This window comes from Sphaerodactylus townsendi, linkage group LG02 (genome assembly GCF_021028975.2).
Source record: "Sphaerodactylus townsendi isolate TG3544 linkage group LG02, MPM_Stown_v2.3, whole genome shotgun sequence".
NCBI classification, from domain to species: Eukaryota; Metazoa; Chordata; class Lepidosauria; order Squamata; family Sphaerodactylidae; genus Sphaerodactylus; species Sphaerodactylus townsendi.
Genome location: NC_059426.1, coordinates 146,045,800 through 146,066,431, shown reverse-complemented (window position 1 = coordinate 146,066,431; position 20,632 = coordinate 146,045,800). Strand labels below are relative to the sequence as shown.

The following is a 20,632-nucleotide window of genomic DNA, read 5'->3' as shown; positions in this document are numbered from 1 at the left end:
AAATGCCTTTTTCTCATAGTGGCTATAATATGATTACTACCAGTGGTGCACTGGTTTCAATTCTTATGAGGACTTGGGACACCTGGCTTCAAGCCCCCACACATCCACGTAAATCATCTTGAGTTCCTAAGAGTAGGAGAAGGATAGTAACATGATCAACAACTGAACTATCACCACTTTGCTGGTGCTTAGTGGCACCCCCAAATCCTCTGTCTGAGGCAGATTACCTCACCGTGCCGAATGGTAGAGACTGCCCTGTTATAAGAGTAATTAAGTTTGTATCATGCAAAATTCACAAGTGGCCTTATTCTATATCTACCATATTCTTCTGTAAGGCACTTGTCTGTGACCATAATAAAGATTCTGATTCCGTAGGGAATTAAGCCTCAAAAGCAAACTTATTTTGCTATTGGGATGGCCCAAGCTGTCAATCAGGACTTATCAAGCGGCTAGTGCTAAATCCAAAAGTTTGCAATGAATGACAGATGTAGTTCCAATTGCAATAACAGCTCACCCCACAGACAAAGAAGAATGTCATGGGAACGTTCATTTGTTGCGTTAGCTACACAGCACTGTTTCTCACTAAAGAAAACCCAAGGCGTTAATTAGACGGTTTCAAGAAATGGGTCTGTCATAACAGCCACGACACCTTTCTAATTTCTACACTGCTGTCCAAACGTGAGCCAAGAAAGGTAAGACATGCACACACCCCACACAAACCTCGCAATGAACCTTGTCAAAAAATATCAGCCTCGGAAGTCTGTGGGCAATGCCTGAAGTTCCTAATCATTTCCCTGCAGGGTATAAATGGCAAACAAAGCAGACACAGTTTAAAGAAGAATGCAAACCAGATCTCAGTTTCTGAGCTAGAAAGCCATTGATTCTTCTCTGTTTGTTCCTAAACAGCCACTTGTTCTTTCCAGTGTCACACTGAATCCTGTCATGAGGAACTAAAATGTCCTAGAAATATAAACTTTAGTTCTACTTAGATAGCAATCATGTCTCTTCCTCTTTGTTATATTACGTAGGTATGACATCGTTTTGCCCTGACTCAGATGGCCCAAGCTAGCCCAAGCATTGTCATATCTTAGCAGCTAAGCAGGGTCAGTCCTCATTAGTACTTGGAAGTGCAGGATTGCTACACAGAGGAATTGCTACACAATTCACCTCTTCTAGTCTCTTGCCTGGAAAACCCTATGGGGTCACCATGAGTCACGACTTGATAGCACTTTGGTAGTGCATGTTTATATATGTACAGGCAATTTGATGCTTTATTTTTTTAGAAAAAAGGCACCAAGATTGTATTGTTGAAGGCTTTAACAGTCAGAATTAACTGGATATTGTGGGTTTTCTGGGCTGTGTGGCTGTGGTCTGGTAGTTTTTGCTCCTTACATTTCGCCCACATCTATGGCTGGCATCTTCAGAAGCATGTCACTATGCCCCAGAGAGAAACACATTTCCCCATGACATGCCTCTGAAGACACCAGCCATAGATATAGGCAAAACATTAGGAGCAAAAACAACCAGTCTTTAATGGGTCTGGAGAAAAAGTTTGGGTGGGGGGTTTATCATTAGGGCAGGGTGACTGCTATACTTACTATATGTTGTTACACTCTAAGGATGATCTCAGCTACAGTTAGAAAGTTCTCTTGGAACTCACTCTGTGCTTAGCATGGTGGGTGGGCTTACCCACTCCTCATCATGTAGTGGTGATGGGGAGGGGAGAGGGGCTCATGCCAGTGGGCAGTAGGAAAGACAGGTATCAACGAAGACCAGAGTTGCACACTGCTTGCTAGTGAACGCCGCCCAAAGATGAAATCCACATATTCCAACTAGTAAATGGTTCTAAAATTTAAAAATGAAATCTACTTCCCTATCATTTTTTAATGTTTTGGAACATTTTTTTTGATAAAGAGTTCTGAAAAACATGGAGGTTTGCACCATGCTTTGAGTCAATGTGGTCAGCCCTAATAAAAGTTACTATATAGATTTTGTTTCTTGTTCTAGACAGATTGCATCTTCACTGCTGATACTAAGCAGGTCTAGGTGGGAGTCTACTTGGGATTCATATGTAAGCCACCTTGAGCTCTAGAATTTTTTTTGTGGGGTGTGGGGAATGGAATACAAATGAAACCAGTCAATAATTAGAGAGAACAATCTGTTCTAACCACCGAGCTAGTAGAACATCATAAACCAAGATGTTGCATTCATGCAAAGTCTATGATTGCAGTGCCAGCCTTTTTACAATGGACATAAGAATTGGAAGGAAACTGGAAAAAAAAGATGGGAAGGGAAGGGAAAAGATAACTTTCCGAGGCATAACTAGTACTGCAAAGTAAGACTCAAAAGCTGGGCCTATCAACTTCTTTCATTTTTTTTCATTGACTATGCAGTCAATGGATGAAAATGTCACTCATAACAAGCTGTGAGCAAATTAGAGGCCAATTGCCTTCCTCAAAACTTATTTTTTGAGAGGAAAAGAACTCTGGTGAGTGGAAGAGGAAGGAAGTGACTTTTTCTCTGCATGACAGAAGCTGACAAATAGTTGTTGCCTTTCTTCATCACATTTCAGGATTTCAGGATTCTCCATCACACTTCAGGATTGCCAAAGCAGTGCCTTCTGGGAAAGGATTTATCACATGTCTATGACCCATAGGGTAAACAATATGGAGTTGGGAAGCATTGTGGAGTGTCAGTACAAAGCGAGAGGCTCTTTGCCTAATTTCAATAGGAAAACCCATTTACCTTCTGTAAAACAGCTTATCTCCTCCCCCCACCCCCAGGGCTTACTATTAGGAATTGAAGAAAGAACTGGATCCAGCCTACTATACTCTGCCCAGACAGCTGATTTCATCTTTGGGGAAGACATGCATGCACAGCCCCAGAATCTGGATTAAGGAATGGACACACCACTAGGGATGTTCATAGAAATCTCTATCACACAATTTCTTTTCTAAATTTCATTTTTACTCACTAAAATAAGAAAAAAGAAACAGACCCAACTGTTTCTTTTGCAGCGCTATGTAGATGCCTATGAAATGATTATTTAACACAAATTTGGTTGTGCAACTAATGGCATATCTCTCAGTGCTGGAATACATGAATCGCAAGACCTGAAGAGCAGCAATAGATCCCAGAGTACTGCCAGATTCTCCTCTCCCCTACTTCAAATACACTCATATAACCTTGGATTATGACTGTACTGTTAATTCTGTAAAACACATGAAATAGCATAATGAACTAAAACATGTTAAACGTTTAATGACATGAAGACACATAAAGCTACCTTATACTGAATCAGACCATTTGTTCATCAGGTCAGTATTGTCTACTTAGATGGACAGCGGCTCTCCAGGGTAGAGGTTTCTCGTATCACCGAGTGTCAGGTCCTTTTAACAGGAGATGCTGGGGATCTTCTGCATGTAAAGCAGAGCCTGTTCCATTGAGGCAACCCCCAACTGAAAGCCATTGCTGGGTAGTAGAAAGACATCTGCTGTGAGGGACTGCCCACATGAACACACATGAAACTGCTTTCAGACCATTGGTCTATCAAGTTCAGTACTGTCTACTCTAACAATGCCTTGAAACACCTTTGGGGCATTACAGTTGATATGTGGCATCACCACAGAAGGTTTGGGGTAGGGTCCAGATGAAGCAACAAGCATAGCTTCCAGTCTCTTATGTGGATGGTTCTCCTTGTGAGATGCCAGAACTGTTTATGAGGCAAGCTGTTCAAATGTCTAGGGAGAGGCAGTGAGGAAGTCTACACCTATCAACTCCAGGCAGTGCAGAAAGGGGAGCCAATGAGAGAAAACTGCACAGAAGGAGGGAGGGCAATGAGAGGAGGAACAACAGGGTGATCTTAAACTGTAACAGACTTCCCTCTGTAATACACCTCTGACAATGCCAGCCACAGATGCAGGCGAAATGTTAGGAACAAGATCCACCAGACCACGACCACACAGCCCGGAAAACCCACCAGAACCAGTTGAATCCAGCCGTGAAAGCCTTCGACAATACTCTTTCCTTTGTTCTCTGAGGCTAATTGAGTGATGTCCTCAGACCAAGACAATGAAGAGCAAGGTACCAGAGAGTGGCCCCCTCTGAGGCAATCAGAAATGACAGAACATAGCCAGGGAGGTCTGCTGATCCCTACATAACACTTGCTTCTTATCCAGCAACCGAGAAAGGTACAGAAACTACATTTCTTATGTTTATTGCAGGACTCTTACAAGTGCATTTACACCATTTCTGGAATTTAATGTTCAGGGTTGCATTCTTGGTAACTAGCCCAGACATAAATGGTATACCAACAATGCTGTTCAAAGAACACTTTCCTGGGTATAAGATCTATTGAATAAACTTGAATTTCATTTTGAGTAGGCCTGCTTAGGATTGCTCTCCAGGCATAATGAATTTCAAAATATAATAAAATCTTTACACCCCAAGTATGAAGGTCCCATTCAGCAAGTATCTGATTTTGCAATTATGCTGGTCTTTATAAAGGTTTTGCCAAGTTGTTATTGATTTTGCAAATGAACGAAATAAAACAAGCAGATTATGCTCATTTTACGGGAGCCTTCTTATACCTTGCTGTCAGTGGGACGTAGAGTTGAAACCAATGTAATTTTTATTCATTTTGCAGGTTATATCCACACTGTTGGAGGGTTCCTTTATTTTTATGCCCTTGACATCACGTTGCTCCAAGACATCTCACTCAACCCAGCTCTGTGTTTTATTCATCCATTGCATTTTATTATTTAGCTGTTTTGTTGAATATTGTTTAGAAAAGTTACAAATCAGAATGAACTTTGCATTTGAACTGAGAAATATTTAGTTCAGCCTTAGTAGAATTTGTCTAGTTGGTAAATATCAGCTGAACTTCCCCTCCCCACCCCCTCTCCCTTGAAAACCACCCCAAGCTCCTTCCAATGGTGCTTTGATGCATTAAAGGTAAAGTTTCCCCTTCAGTGGTGTTCGACCCTGGGGTACCACTGCAAGCAGTGATTTCATAGGCAAGCCATTTTTGTGGGGCAGTTTGCCATTGCTTTCCCTGTTTGATGCATTAAGGTGAGAGTTTTTAACTGAAAATCATAAATTCCAGCTGGTCAAAGCAAGAAGAAGGGACCACTTAGAAGGCTAGTTGGGAAAGGTTCTTGACCTTGGCTGTAGCAGTGGAGTCTATATAAAAACATGCCAGACATACCTTTTTATTAGATAAGAGAGAGTCCCTGCCTAGCAGCTGGCACCTCAGGACATTCCACAGATCAGAGCAGAAGGATTTAAGTACCTGATAGCCATATGTCTCTATATTCTATCCAGAGCAGTGAGGCAAAATGGAATTCCCAAAGAGGATATTATTAATACAAGAGAATCTGGTGTGCCAGGGCCCAGAGGTCTCTGACAGTAATTTAATACAACACATGTCCTTTCCAAACAGGGCACAGCTTGGATACAAAAGCAAATGCAAGTGTGAGCAGGTCAAAGTGGCCTTTTTACTTAGGCTTTGCTAGCTGCTCCATTCCCAAGTCAGATGCTGAAGTGCTTCATTAAAAAGACGTGTCACAAACGAGAAATCCTAAATAGGCAAAGGAGATATTTTAACTACGCCAGTGTCTATTGGCATAAGCACCTATAGGCATTCGGCACGCTTAGAACTCTGCAGGATTCAGAATAGAGCAGCTAGCTAAATTGCAGCTAAAGATCCTCAGGGCAAAGGATGCTGGAAGTGTTTTTTTTATCCATTTAACCTAAACTGTGGCCTAATCACAGACCTGTTAGCATTTCAAACACCTGCTCAGGAACACAGTCACAGCCTTGCAGCCAGTTGGGTCTGTTATGATTTAATTATAACACAACAGCACTCTTTACATATACTGATTCATGTTTTTTATGAAGTGGATTATTCAGAGCAAAGATTTTGGGCATAACCTGGGAATAAGCAATCTTACAGCCAATAACCACAGCATTTGGGTTGCATTTTTCAAGGGCAACAGAGCTACCTTTGCCTGTGTCATGCAGAAGAAATGCAAAAACCCTTCCCACTTGTCAAGGATATGGATAACGTATTTTTCATTCAAAAGCAGTACTTAATAAAATGTTAAGAAAGTATCAGTCTGTCACTATTCATCGGCAGTCCAGTGGCATTTTTAATACTTATAAAATTGATTTTAGCACAAGTTGTCCTGAGTTAGAGCTCAGTTCATCAGGGGCATAGAGCACATGTTAGTCCTCTGAAGAAAGCCATGAGCACCTTCATCATAAAAAGTTCAATTAGTATTACAACTAATGAATGAATGCCAATTAGATTACTGCGATGAGCTCTATTGTGGGACTGTCCTTAAGAAGTGCTTGCAAACTTCAATTGGTACTGAATGTTGCAGCCAGGGTAATGACTGGAGTGGGTCATAGGGACAATATCAAGGTGCTGGCCTTGACCTTCAAAGCTCTATGGTTTGGGACCAACGTCCCTGAGGATGACCTGCTTTCTTAAGAACCGGCCCAACCATTACATTCATCTTCAGAGGCCCTGTTTCAGGTGCCCGTGTCTTCTGAAATGATGGGAGAAATGACCTGGGAGAGGGTTTTCTTGGTCATGACACCAAAGCTCTGAAACTTGCTGACCAATGATGTTTATCCCATTCTTTTTCATTTGTCCTCCAGCTATTGATGCCTTTTTTGTTTCATCTGGCATTCCCTTAGTGATCTCTCCTTCTTGATTAATGTTTAATTGCTCTTTTTATGTTGTTGTACACATTTTAACTCTGTTTTTAATTTGTTTTAATGAAGGGGTTGATTTCTATGGTTTTAAAATGTGATTGTAAAAGGATTCACCACTGCAGAGAGAGAGAGAGAGAGAGAGAGAGAGAGAGAGAGAGAGAGCGCAATGGCAGCAGCTAGCAGCCCCCCCCCCCCATCTCTTCAGGCTAATCCTGTCAGGCTATCTCTTGCTGCCACCTCTTAGGAAAAAATGCCACCACTGTGAGACTTTACTTTTCCCTTCAAAACTGTTGACTCCTGACAGGTTGGCTTGGGCACTCTAAAAGAGACTCCATGAGGCTTATTAACAACAACAAAGTTGGAATGTTTATTTACAGAATTACTAGAATAGATGTTACACAGATAATTAAGCTTTTCTTTTTCTTAGGAAGGAATACTAAAATAAATCTTTTGATGTTACAGACAGTTCTTAGTTAATCACCTTAGTTGTTACAGATAGAATGTTGACTCAGTTTAAATAAATCTTCCTTCACTAAATTACTTTCTTCCGGGTAAAGCTTCCTTACACAGATCCAAACAAATACTTAAACAATCCATCCTTTCCACTAAAGAGTGTCACACTAGGCTACACAGAGCAGGCTTTGGGGGTTCGCCAAACCCACTTCTGACTCTGCCAATTATATAACACATATCCTCAGGCCGTTTCCGCACGGGCCAAAAAAGCCAGTAAAAGGACAGTAAAAACAGTGTTATAGGCAGAGAGTTCACATGGCCATTGCAGCGATGCGGCAACACTCCAGTGGACCCACAACGGTTTATTCAAAAGTCACTCACTGAGTTTTTCAACAATGGCACTCCACAGTCAGCGGTGTGCAAAGCACCTGCCAGGAATTGGTGTCACAGAGCCTGCCCCCCTCAATGGCAGCCCACACTGGCCAATCCTGGTGCCAAACTCTAGTGAAAAAAGAACACAGTTTGCAAAGAGCAGCCATGCAAAGCACCAGGATTCAGCTGATGCGCTACCTGTCTACAGAGCACCTGCCCATGTGAATGCTCTGTTGCTGCAGGGTTGCCAATAACACCGATTGAACAATGCTGTAATTGGCTGTACAGAAATGGTCTCAGACAGTCCCCAGTCCCATATCTCTAGGTGCTTCCTCTGCAGAAACCTATAACCAAGCCATCCTTTTGGTTTTAGTGTTGTTTCTGTGATTAGGTTTCCCTTTGAACTTCAGACTCAGGTACCACACACACACACACCCTGGCCTTTCTCAGTTCTTCATCAAACCTTGGCTTTTTAGCCCCTAGTGAAGTAATATTCTCTTTTGGCTCTCTGGCTTTCTTGCTGCCTTTTCTCTGCTTTTCCCCTGTCTCTCTCTGTGCCCTATCTCTTCCCTACCTGCTCCATATCTCTCCCTTGAGCACCGCTTCCCTGGCCTTTATAGATAGCTGCAGCTACAGCCAGCCAATCTGGTAGAGCTCTGGGTTAACTCCTTAGATTCTTTTTCTGCGATGGAACTGGTCTTTGAAATTAACCCTCTTTCTGCAGTCTGTCACAGTGATTTTATCATAGATATTTTAAATCGTTAGCTGGCTTGGTGGGTTTTGTGAGGGCAGGAAGGTGTAATGTAACTTTTGTTAATTAATAATGGACTGTGCTCTTTGTAAGCACAAACACTTCTAGGATTTATTAAGGGTGCCCATTCAATTTTAAACCGCCTCATCTGTAGCCTCAGCTTAGGTGACATTATTATATGATGCCCCCACTCCATCAACTAAACCACACAATACAATGTGCTAAAACCCAGAGTAGATTTTGATGTACATTTTCTGTATCTATAACTCTTCTCAAAAAAGAAAAAGAAGTGGTGTCTCCACTTTACATCAAACCATATGGCAGAAAGCACCACTTCTAATCATTTCATGTAATGCAATGCACAGTTTCCATCTCAATGATATGGCATCTCTGTGCATGTCGACTGCCATTTGGACAAGCACTGAAACATGTTTAGATGAGCAGCTTTCCTTCAGACACAAAGCAAACACTGCAGCGGCAAACATTGTAAATGGCCAACTGAATCCATTCTGAATGCTAGCAACCCAGTGATCCATGCAATGCAACTTAAGTAGATGGAAGAAACCATCAAGCGACTGAAAGAAAGAATCATCTTCCATTGTGACAGCAATAAACTGACCTGCTCTTGAGAAATAGTGAGCTGTAATGGAGGTGCATATTGACTTTTATCTTCCTTTCAGTGGGGAGAGTGAAGTGTCAAGAGTTATTGCTTTAATATCAGCCAAGATGAGGCCATTTGTTGTAGTGTGGGTGAATCCAGGAAATCATTGCTTTAACCATGTTTTTAGAGGCCGTTCTACACTTTATTAAATCATCCAGACGCTATTTCAAGAATATAATGGCTCCAGTAGGTTTTGCAAGCTGCCATGTATATGAGGTAGAAAACATTCTGAGAAATATTTGGATGAGACTGTTTTACACGTTAAATAGAGTTATCTGAATCTTTGAGTGACCAGAAAAAAGAAAATATCTTTTAGAAAATGGAAGTCCAGTTTGGCTGATGAAGAATATGAGAGGGAACACAAATGGTGGCAAAAGAGAAGCAAGTTAGCTGTAAGGGAGGCAAAAAAGGATTATGAGGAACGCATGGCTGCGAACATCAAGACCAGCAACAAACAGTTCTTCAAGTACATCAAAAGCAGGAAACCAGCAAGGGAAGCAGTAGGCCCGTTAGATGACAAAGGAACAAAGGGTGTGCTAAAAGATGGCAGGGAGATTGCAGAGAAGCTGAATGAATTCTTTGCATCTGTCTTCACCCAAGAGGAGGTGAGGAACATTCCTGCACCTGAACCAAGCTCTTAGGAGGCGAATCCGAGGAACTAGCGAAGATAGTGGTAGACAAGGAAGAAGTTCTGGCAGCCATTGATAAACTAAATGTTACCAAATCCCCTGGCCCAGATTGCATTCACCCAAGAGTTCTTAAAGAGCTCAAGCATGAAATTGCTGATCTTCTCACTTTAATATGCAACTTATCCCTGAAATCAGGCTCCATCCCTGAAGACTTAGAGAGCATAGTATCACATAAAATAGACAATGCAAGGGGAGCTGGTTCCCCTACAGAATCACTGTGGATATCAATACCAGGTGTGAAGGACAGTTTAATATTAGGAATATATTATCGTCCCCCTGACCAAAGTGCACAAGAGGATTCTGAGATGGAAAAAGAAATTAGAGAGGCCAACAAAAACAAAAATGTAGTGGTAATGGGTGATTTTAACTATCCCCATATAAACTGGAAAAATGCATGTTCAGGTCATAGTAAGGAGAGAGCATTCCTGGATATGCTAAATGACTGTGGCTTAGAGCAGATGGTTGTGGAACCAACCAGGGGAGAGGTGATCCTAGATCTAATTCTATGTGGGACCCAGGACCTGGTGCAGGAAGTCAGTGTTGTTGAGCCGATAGGGAACAGCGACCACAATGCTGTCAGATTCAGTATCTCAGCATGCGAACAAGTGGCAACTACTAATGTAGTTACATTCGCCTTCAGAAAGGGAAATTTCTCAAAGATGAGGGGGGATAGTGTAAGAGGAAGCTGAAAGGGAAAATCAAAGAGAGTCAAAACTGTCCAGGATGCTTGGAGGTTATTTAAAACACAGTAATAAAAGCTCAGCTGGAATGTGTTCCACAAGGTTAGAAAAGGCAGCACCCAGTCCAAAAGAAAGCCACCATGGTTAACAAGAGAGGTTGAGGAAATTATTAAAAAAGGAAATGTCTTTTAGAAAATGGAAGTCCAGTTTGGCTGATGAAGAATATGAGAGGGAACACAAATGGTGGCAAAAGAGAAGCAAGTTAGCTGTAGGGGAGGCAAAAAAGGATTATGAGGAACGCATGGCTGCGAACATCAAGACCAGCAACAAACAGTTCTTCAAGTACATCAAAAGCAGGAAGCCAGCAAGGGAAGCGGTAGGCCCGTTAGATGACAAAGGAACAAAGGGTGTGCTAAAAGATGGCAGGGAGATTGCAGAGAAGCTGAATGAATTCTTTGCATCTGTCTTCACCCAAGAGGAGGTGAGGAAAATTCCTGCACCTGAACCAAGCTTCTTAGGAGGCGAATCTGAGGAACTAGCAAAGATAGTGATAGACAAGGAAGAAGTTCTGGCAGCCATTGATAAACTAAATGTTACCAAATCCCCTGGCCCAGATTGCATTCACCCAAGAGTTCTTAAAGAGCTCAAGCATGAAATTGCTGATCTTCTCACTTTAATATGCAACTTATCCCTGAAATCAGGCTCCATCCCTGAAGACTGGAAGATGGCCAATGTCACACCAATCTTTAAGAAAGGATCTAGGGTACCAGGAAATTACAGGCCAGTCAGTTTGACATCTGTTCCTGGTAAATTAGTAGAATCTATCATTAAAGATAAAATTATAAAACATGTAGAAAAGCAAGACCTGCTGAGAAAGAGTCAGCATGGCTTTTGCAGAGGCAAATCCTGTCTTACAAATTTATTAGAGTTCTTTGAGGGTGTAAACAGGCATGTGGACAGGGGTGAACCGTGGACATTGTCTACTTGGATTTCCAAAAGGCTTTTGACAAAGTTCCTCACCAGAGACTGTTGAGAGAACTCAGCAATGAAGGAATAAGAGGGGAAGTCCTCCTATGGATTAAAACTGGTTGAGAAACAGGAAACAAAGAGTGGGTGTAAATGGGAAGTTCTCACAATGGAGAGATGTAGGGAGTGGTGTCCCCAAGGATCCGTTTTGGGACCAGTGCTCTTTAACCTATTCATAAATGACCTGGAAGTAGGGGTGGGTAGCGTGGTAGCCAAGTTTGCAGATGATACCAAATTATGTAGGGTGGTGTGAGAACCACAAAGGATTGCGAAGAGCTCCAAGCCGGACCTTGATAAATTAGGTGAGTGGGCTCAGAAATGGCAAATGCAGTTCAATGTAGCAAAATGTAAAGTGATGCACATTGGGGCAAAAAATCCAAACTTCACATACACGCTACAGGGATCAGTGCTATCAGTCACAGACCAGGAAAGGGATTTAGGCGTCTTAGTTGATAGTTCCATGGGAATGTCAACTCAATGCATGGCAGCTGTGAAAAAGGCAAACTCTATGCTGCGGATCATTAGAAAAAGGAATTGATAATAAAACTGCAAAGATTGTCATGCCCTTATATAAAGCAGTGGATGCGAATCACAGACTTGGAGTACTGTGTCCAGTTCTGGTCGCCGATCTCAAAAAAGGATATTGAGGAGATAGAAAGAAGTGCAGAGAAGGGCAACAAGGATGATTGAGGGACTGGAGCACCTTCCTATGAGGAGAGGCTGCAGCGTTTGGGACTCTTTAGTTTGGAGAGGAGGCGCTCTGAGGGATATGATTGAAGTCTACAAAATTATGCATGGGGTAGAAAATGTTGACAGAGAGACATTTTCTCTTTCTCACAATACTAGAACCAGGGGGCATACATTGAAAATGCTGGGGGGAAGAATTAGGACTAATAAAAGGAAACACTTCTTCACGCAACATGTGATTGGTGTTTGGAATATGCTGCCACAGGAGGTGGTGATGGCCACTAACCTGGATAGCTTTAAAAGGGGCTTGGACAGATTTATGGAGGAGAAGTCGATCTATGGCTACCAATCTTGATCCTCTTTGATCTGAGATTGCAAATGCCTTAGCAGACCAGGTGCTCGGGAGCAACAGCCGCAGAAGGCCATTGCGTTCACATCCTACATGTGAGCTCCCAAAGGCACCTGGTGGGCCACTGCGAGTAGCAGAGAGCTGGACTAGATGGACTTTGGTCTGATCCAGCTGGCTTGTTCTTATGTTCTTATGTTCTTATGTTCTTATGACCACTGATGCAAACTAACTTAATTCCACAAAAAGGGCTCAATAAATAATCAGACTTGCATTAGAGCCTGAAGTACTGAAAAGCCAAACCTGATTCTCAGCCTGTCATTTTTGAGACTCTATAGGAATATCAACAAAAAAGGGATTCCTAATAATTCATATTTTATATTCTAATAGCAAAGTCAGCCAAATCTGAGGATACTTAAATGCAGAAACTGTAGCTGTGAATGGACAAGACAGACATTTCTACATACCTCAAAAAGGGCCCAGGTGAGCCTGATGGATGTGGAGAAATGGCTCCTTCCCACCTCCCTTTCCTTTTTCTTTCCTCCTCCCCTTCTCCAACCAGGTACCAGAGATTTGGAGGACTTAGAAATCCCAGAGAAACATCAGGAAATGCTACCTGACCTAGGGGGAAATGATATCTTGACCCAGCCTGACCTGGTCAAAGGAGGGTGGGGTCTGGGATCTAATAAATTGAAGGGAACTGCCCAGGTCTCTTCTTTTCTTCCTTTTGCTGAGTGCAAGTCTCATGCCTTAGATGTGGAAGGTAGCAGCCATTTTCTGGGCCTTGTGTTCAGTCAGGTAATGTGAGCTCTTTGCAAATTACAACATTATAAGCTTTGAGGACCTACCCTGCTTTCCACCATCTATTAGGTATGTTTAAGCAACAGGGGCAGGGGATTTGCGTTTATATCGCCTTTTCTTTGGAAACCCTTGCTAAATCTGGTGCTGTGCTAAAACATATGGTAATCACTTTTTTAATAAATACTTTTTAAAAACTTAGATGTGGAGGACAGTTCTGTGTACCATTTATGCCCTACTGTCTTCGACACGCTATTTAAACAGTTTCCTCCAGGAACTCCAGTTTACCCTATGGAACCCAGGAGAGGGGAACCAAGGGGAAACTGAGACAGCTGGAAAGGAAGCTGGGAAATCCTGATCTTCCCCAGCGGGCAGTCCTCAAATGATCAGGTGGTGGCAGCATACCCAGAGAGAAAGGTAGCCTTCCCCAGGAAAAGTTGGCAACTCCTGGGGGTGTGCAAAGTGCGAAATAGGGCCTACCAGCCAAAAGCAAGCCTGTCTCGCCACAGAAGGCAAGACAAGGCATAAGGCAGGACCCAGCCCGGCCAAGCCCTGCGTGAGGTGGCATAGGGAGAGAGTGTCATCCAGCAGACCCTCTCAGGAGGCAAGAAGAAGTAGAACACAGCATACCATCATGGCCAGACTGAAGCAAGGCCAGGCGGTGGGTGGGTGGGTGGCCTGGCTGTGCCCTGTGCAGTGCCAGGGAAAGCAGAGGGTGGTGACTCACTGAGCCCCATGCAGGATAAGGAAGAGTACAGTATCTGGCCTAGCTGAGCCATGTATACAGTTGCCAGCTGTGGAGGTACTTACCAGCTGTGGAGGAAGGTCAGGCTGACATCATGAAGTGATGTCATGTTGGTGATGTTGAGGGAGATGCTTTAGTATTTGAGCAAAAACTCTGTGGTAGAGGCTGTTTTTACTATAGAGCTTTGCCCAAATACCACAGCATCCTCCTTAGCATCACATACATGATGATATCACTTCTGGAGGTATTGTCATCGTACTAACCATGCTGGAACCTCATTTTAAACTTAGCAAAATCCCTGCCAGCCAGCTGGATGGTGCCAGGTAGAGAAGGACCAAATCGGGGGATCTTCTATCCCTGTTGGGGTCCAAGAACTCTAGTCCACTGCAAGGTAGGGAAGATGCCCAACCAAGATAAGGGAAGCAGTACCTTGCCTGTGTGGGATTAGGGAAGCAGTAGCTGGCCAACCCAAGACCTCCCTGAGGCAAAGAAAGCAGCACCCAGCAAATTGGCTAGGCAAGCTGCCCCCTTCTTCTTCCTTCCATTCCTGTTTTGGGATGGAGGATCAGATAGACCAGGGGTAGGGAACCTGTGGCTCTCCAGATGTTCAGGAACTACAATTCCCATCAGCCTCTGTCAGCATGGCCAATTGGCCATGCTGGTAGGGGCTGATGGGAATTGTAGTTCCTGAACATCTGGAGAGCCGCAGGTTCCCTACCCCTGAGATAGACTGCTTCTTTCTCCCTCCATACCTCTTTTGGGGCTTGGGCTACAGCAGGCTGGGGGAAGGGCCCTTTCCTGGGGTTTTCACTCGCAGTCTACTATTATTCTAAGGATAAAATTGAGTTCAGGAATAAGAAAGAGGTTTGAGTTCCCATTGTGGAAAAAGGTGGCCTATAAACAAAGGAAATAAATAATAAATATAGTTGATGATGAAGGGCAAATAAAAGATGGGTGGGTGGGAAGGACAGAGGAAAGCAGATAAGGTTGGGGATGTGGGGTTACCAAGTAAAGGGGAAAAGAAAATAGTGTGGGAAGTTGAGACATGAGTAAATGAGTACTCTTTGCAAGTCCTTGCAAGTTCTCCGTTGTGTAACTGGGCCCAGCCTGGCAACCAGCACTGTGGTACTGGGTGGAGGATGCCAGAACAGGGTAAGTTAGAAATTTGAAGATGAGAAGAAGGTAAAGGTTAGTTGACTGTAATAGCAGGAGATCTCACCTGGAAGTTGGAAACCCTATTCAGAAGCTAAGCAGGGTTGTCCCTCATTAACAGTTGGATGGGAGACAACCAAGGAAGTCCATAGATGCTATGCAGAGGCAGGCAGTGGTAAACCACCCCTGAATGTCTTTCTCTTAAGAACTCTACGGGGTTGCCATAAGTCAGCTGTGACTTGATGGCACTTTCCACCACCGCCAATTGGAAATAATAAACAACATTGCCAGCAATAAGTCCACAAGATTCTACACTTTTTTACATCAACCAGAATAACAAGCCAACAAGCTTTAAAAGATTTATATTTGAAGCTTGCTAAACAATGCCTATTGGCCTGTCTTTTTTCTACTCCGTGTGGGCGACAAAAACAGATCAGGTGATCCATAATTACTCTGCAGAAAAATCATTTGTACTAAGACAAGAACATAAGCTGCCACTGCTCCTTCATCAAAGCAATTACATTTGATCTGCAGATTTGCTTCCATCTGTAATCATTGAAAAGACATTTTGAAGATTTGTGCAGACCTTAAAAGGCTTATTGAAGCTGTAGTCAGAGAAAAAAAATACCAATAAGATTTGAGATGCCTCTGATGGAGTGACCCTTGAGTTTTGGATGCAATCCTTTCTTTTTCTATTATCATTAAGTCAAAAGCAGGGACTCACAACTGAACTCTACAACCTAGAATTCAGCAATTAATACAGTTGGCAACAAAGAAAAACACAATATATTAGCATTATTTTGTTAAGGTCTTGAAATCTACCATAGTGATTATTCCCTTTATATTCCATTCAAATTCTAGTCTTCATGTTGATATAAACATTTACTAACTTAAAGTGTGGTTTCAGCAATATTATACATGCACTTGACCGTATTATTCTATACCCAGTAATGCTCCTACCAAATTTAAAGTGCAAAGTCTATGCTCAAGTTCATGAATTAGGAAAGAATGAGCCCCAAGGAACAAGTCCAAAAAAAAGAGACAAACAAAAGAGCACTTGCGTATAAACCAAACTGCTCACCTGAATGGTGGGAGTGGAACGATTTTTTCGGGTTGTGGTTGTGGCCATGGTTGTGGTGGTTTCCATGACTGTCGTTGACATCTCTGGGGGCATGGAGGTTGTGGGTGCTGTTCCCACGATGGACGGTACTTCTCCAACAAGTCGCACACTTCCGTTGATCTTGATGTTGGGGTTGTTCTCTGCTGCCATGTTCAACACTTTCAAGCCATTGTAATAGAGACCGGAGAGTTGGCCTTGGAAGGGACGCCCTCTGTCTTTTCCTCCAATGGCTATTTTCGCCTGGGTGTTGAAGATCGTTAACTGTCGTCCTAAGTGAAGGGGGGGGGGTGAATATTGTTATTGCCAGGAATACTTTTCTTGTTTTTAAAGCTCTGCTGTGCTGTTTTTCTGAACCGAAAAGTAGAACAAGTTCTTGAAGATGGTGGTGATGACAATTGTGGAGGTTGAATGGTGAAAAGTGCCATGCTATAAAGGACTATCTTTTGTTATAAATAATGATAAACCTGAATAATAAATCAGTGGATCTACACCTTCTCTCCAGTTTGTACAAACTTAAGCACACTCAGGAACACCTTTATCCCAAGCTTTGGTCTCACCCCCAAGTTAAGAGCTAACTCTTTGTACCTCATTTTGGATCTCTGCAAATGTTTCCTCCAAGACCTAGGTTTAAGCCACATGAGAACAAAGAAAACCTGGAACTGTAAATGAACAGTGTTCAGAACTGGCCTTGCCCAATGAATCAGCAAAAGATGAAGAGAGACAGATAGGTGCAAAGCGATGAATATGTATATGGTTCCTTAAAACTTGTAACAGCTGGGAAGGGCAAAAAATAATTTTGAAGAAATTTTGTATTCTTTTAAAAATATACAATATTGGATTACACTTACCATGAAAGATATTTTTTCCAATATATTACATTCCTGTATACAAATAACCCTATGATGCGATAGCAAAGTTAGATCCATGCTAAATTAATTCAGACTGCAGGTCGGGATTTCCATGGCTATTCAGTCCTCTACACAAAACAGTTCCCTTCACACAGAAAGCTTGGTATCAGGGAAAGAGGGTCTAGCTGAGCCTTTTCCCTGACTAGTACAGGTTTGTCTGCTTTTGTATGGTGGAGGGCTCAACAGTGTGAATGCCTACCTGCAATCTGAAGCAGTAATGTCTAGACTCGGGTCTACTAGTTCAATAATACCACAGTGAAACATACCTCAATGAAGCCATGGCCACCTCCTAGTTTTACTGGAAGGCCACTTAAAGGAGGAAGAGCCAGAACCACAGTGCAGTTCCCAAAGGGGATTGTCAGGATTCAACATGGTCTATATCAGTCACTTCTCTCAGCCCTCCTTTTTTGACTTCAAGGAGGAAGGCAGGTGGTGCACACCTAGGCAGCCAAATTTGGTCTAGGACCATGACTTGCTGATCCTACCTCTGATGCACTGGTTGTAAACAGTAATACAGAATGAAGGTTCTTTGGGATCTGAGAAGTCTGTTTCCTCCTAATCCTTTCCCCACCTCCGAATGAAAGCAGGGAAATTGTACTTGTAGTTAGAATGGGTTCCAACAGTAACTGTCAACCCCCCCCCCCCCACCATCAAGGGTGAGTTCACACAATTAATTTAAGGAACAATGCAAACCTATGACAGACATTTCTCCTTCCTTCTTACTTTCCCATCCTTCTAAGGTAACTGCAGAGGTGATGAGGAAATATGATCCATGATAATAGCATTTTCACGCATTCAGGTAGTTAAAGTGACAGCTGCAATTTACACATGATAAACCTAGTATGTGAGCTCACCCGAGATGTGCTTCATATACTTGACAGAAGAAGGTCTTAGCAATATATCAAGTGCTGCTAAGCCAAGGGGCACCCTGACCAAGTCTCAGAACACAAAGTAGAAATACTAGTTGTCCGGTCCATCTGACTTCCCCCACATTTGCACAGGCATGCCATCCCCTCCCCTCCCTTCTCCATTTCACACTCACCACTTTCTCTAGTCCACTGTGATTAGAGCCAAATGCCACCATGTGCAGGGCACAGCCTAAATCCCAATCTCCAATCCCCTCATAGCCAATGGTTAAAGTAGATCAGAATAGGAGGGGGAGCTCACCAATTTTGGTCGTCGTGGCGGGTCTCGAAGTCAAGTAGTGATGCGGTGTTGCATCATCTAGTGGTGATAGGATGGATCATGGGGAAGAGAATGGGGACAAGAGAAGAAATGTATCTGAAAGGAGTTCCTATTCCTCAAGGAGAACCCTAGGCTAACCAAGCAAAGCAGATGTGTATGTGAAATGCATAGAGTTGAGAGGGTGGGGGATCACAACCCCCTCATGCGCCCTACTACTGTTTCAATAAAAAAAGGTCTGGACTTGACCAAGATGGATAAGTGCACAGATGTCAAAACAGCAAATTAAAAAAAAATGAAAGGATTGAGACATCCTTCCCTATCTACATTTTAATATCTCCTCTGCTTTTTTCCTTGTTCCTCTCATACTGTTCCTTTCTTTCCTCACAGAGTGTCTCTGGGAATGGCACACTGAAATTATCTGATGGCACACTGCAGTTATCTGGAGGATAATGGCACATTCTCCAGTATTCATTTTTTTTAAAAGAATAATGGCTCCAATGGTAATATTAACCTATTTTATCAGTCATTATTAGATCACAGAGATGACTGTAATAGCATGGATCCATCCTAGTAATTTCTTTCACGCAATGACATGATAGTTGCAGTTATCACATGGGAAACTAATATGGGCTCTCATTACACCTGGTCCAACAATTCCACTCACAAACTCCCAGTGTCAGATATCTTATTATTCTATTTACTTCTTCAAAAGGGAGGTTCTTTATGCCTTCAAACGTCACTCTCAGGGACCAATAATAGCTTGAGCTGGGGCTGGGGTTCACACTGGAGACAGCATTGAGCTATCAGCCTTTGCCTAAACTAGAGATGAAATGTTCTCTACCTTTAAAAAAAATCCTTGATCTTTTCCCACAGATTTCACATAAAGAAGATGGTTTTTGAAAAGTCAGGTCAGATAAGTGTAATGAAGCCCCAGACTAGCCCATCTTTATCTGCCGATTAAGCCAGGTTGCACAAGTTTGAGGACAGCCATTCAGCCAGCCTAATTTCAGTTTATCCCCAAGTTCCGATAACTGTGAGTCAGATGCTGACCAAACTGAAGAAATAGTAGAAGAAGAATTTGGATTTATATCCTGTCTTTCTCTCCTGCAAGGAGACTCAAGATGGCTTACAAACTCCTTTCCCTTCCTCTCCTCACAACAGACACCTTGTGAGGTAGGTGGGGCTGAGAGTGTTCTGAAGAAATGTGACCAAGCCAAGGTAACCCAGCAGGCTTCAGGTACAGGTGTGGGGAAACAAATCCAGTTCACCAGATAAGAGTCTGCCACACACGTGGAGGAGTAGGGAATCAAACTCAGTTCTCCAGTTCAGAGTCTACTGCTCCTAACCACTACACCATGATGGCTCTCAGAGAAGGCTGACCTCACAGATTGCAGAATCCATACCTTTTCTTACATTGCATCCACAAGCTCTTTGCTATCCTTTCTCTCGGTTTTCATATCCAAGTCAGCATATAGCCAAATAAGGTTTGAAGGGGGGAAAACCAATTCTACTACCACCAAATATATCTCATCACTTCTGAAACCGGGCAACTAGCCTACATAATTTTCTCAGTCCTTTCCAGTCTTCTTTCTCCTCCAGTAGCCTACACGATGGCTTGAGACTACACGGGTTAAACTAACAACATCCCTCATTCATGGTGAAAGCAAAAGCAGAGTTGATAGGCTCCATGTAGTAATACAGGCCTTCTGTTTTCTTCAGAGTTGTTTAAAGAACAGAAGAAAGGCTACACACTACCCTGAGATGCTTAGAGGGTGGACATGATTCATATGCTTTTTAGAAATGTTATTAAGTCACAGTCATGGGGGAAAAGCTTATGCCTGATGGAGTACGGGTATCTAAAGAAGCAGTAGCAGATTCTAGAACATAGGACTTCTTGTCAGAACATCCTTTTCCCCACTTCAGAAGGAGGCTAGCTGAACATCAAGGACAGAGAGTAGTCTCTACTTTTTCCATGCCAAATTCCTTCTACTTCTTCATAGCTGGGAGGAAGCATTACCACCTGAGAAATGTGAATATATACAGGCAGGAAAGGGATTATACCCTCTGGCTCTGCACCCTCTCTTATTTGCATCCCATATAACTTGCGAACAAGCAGCTATGCATTTATAAGTGCCAGTGGGAAATTCTTTGACTGCAAGATTGGGAACCTTGGTGAATGCAGTTTCTAAATTGCATGTACAAGGCCTGTACTCATTTACTCATTTATAAACAATAGCTTCCTCTCATCCCCACTGAATGCCTATAAGGACAAGGAAGCCAGTCAGCAGGCACCGTCTTGCTCACCACTGCATGTTTTCACCCTTCCCTGGTTTGTGACT

At 42.8% G+C, this 20,632-nt stretch overlaps 1 protein-coding gene across 14 annotated transcripts in view; it reads right to left on the bottom strand.

Moving 5' to 3' along the window:
- Positions 1-20,632, bottom strand: part of NRXN3 (neurexin 3) — a 1,536,364-nt gene that overhangs the window by 146,564 nt on the left and 1,369,168 nt on the right. For 11 of the 14 annotated variants that reach the window (XR_007243535.1, XM_048485037.1, XM_048485042.1 and 8 more), the window contains one exon: positions 16,162-16,469. Coding sequence is in view for 13 of the 14 variants with exons in the window: in XM_048485037.1 (XP_048340994.1) it covers positions 16,162-16,469 (308 nt within the window). In the remaining variant the exon portion in view is untranslated. Of the gene's footprint in view, positions 1-16,161; positions 16,470-18,275; positions 18,333-20,632 lie in introns of all 14 variants that reach the window. The other 3 variants (XM_048485034.1, XM_048485036.1, XM_048485035.1) reach the window with 1 other exon arrangement.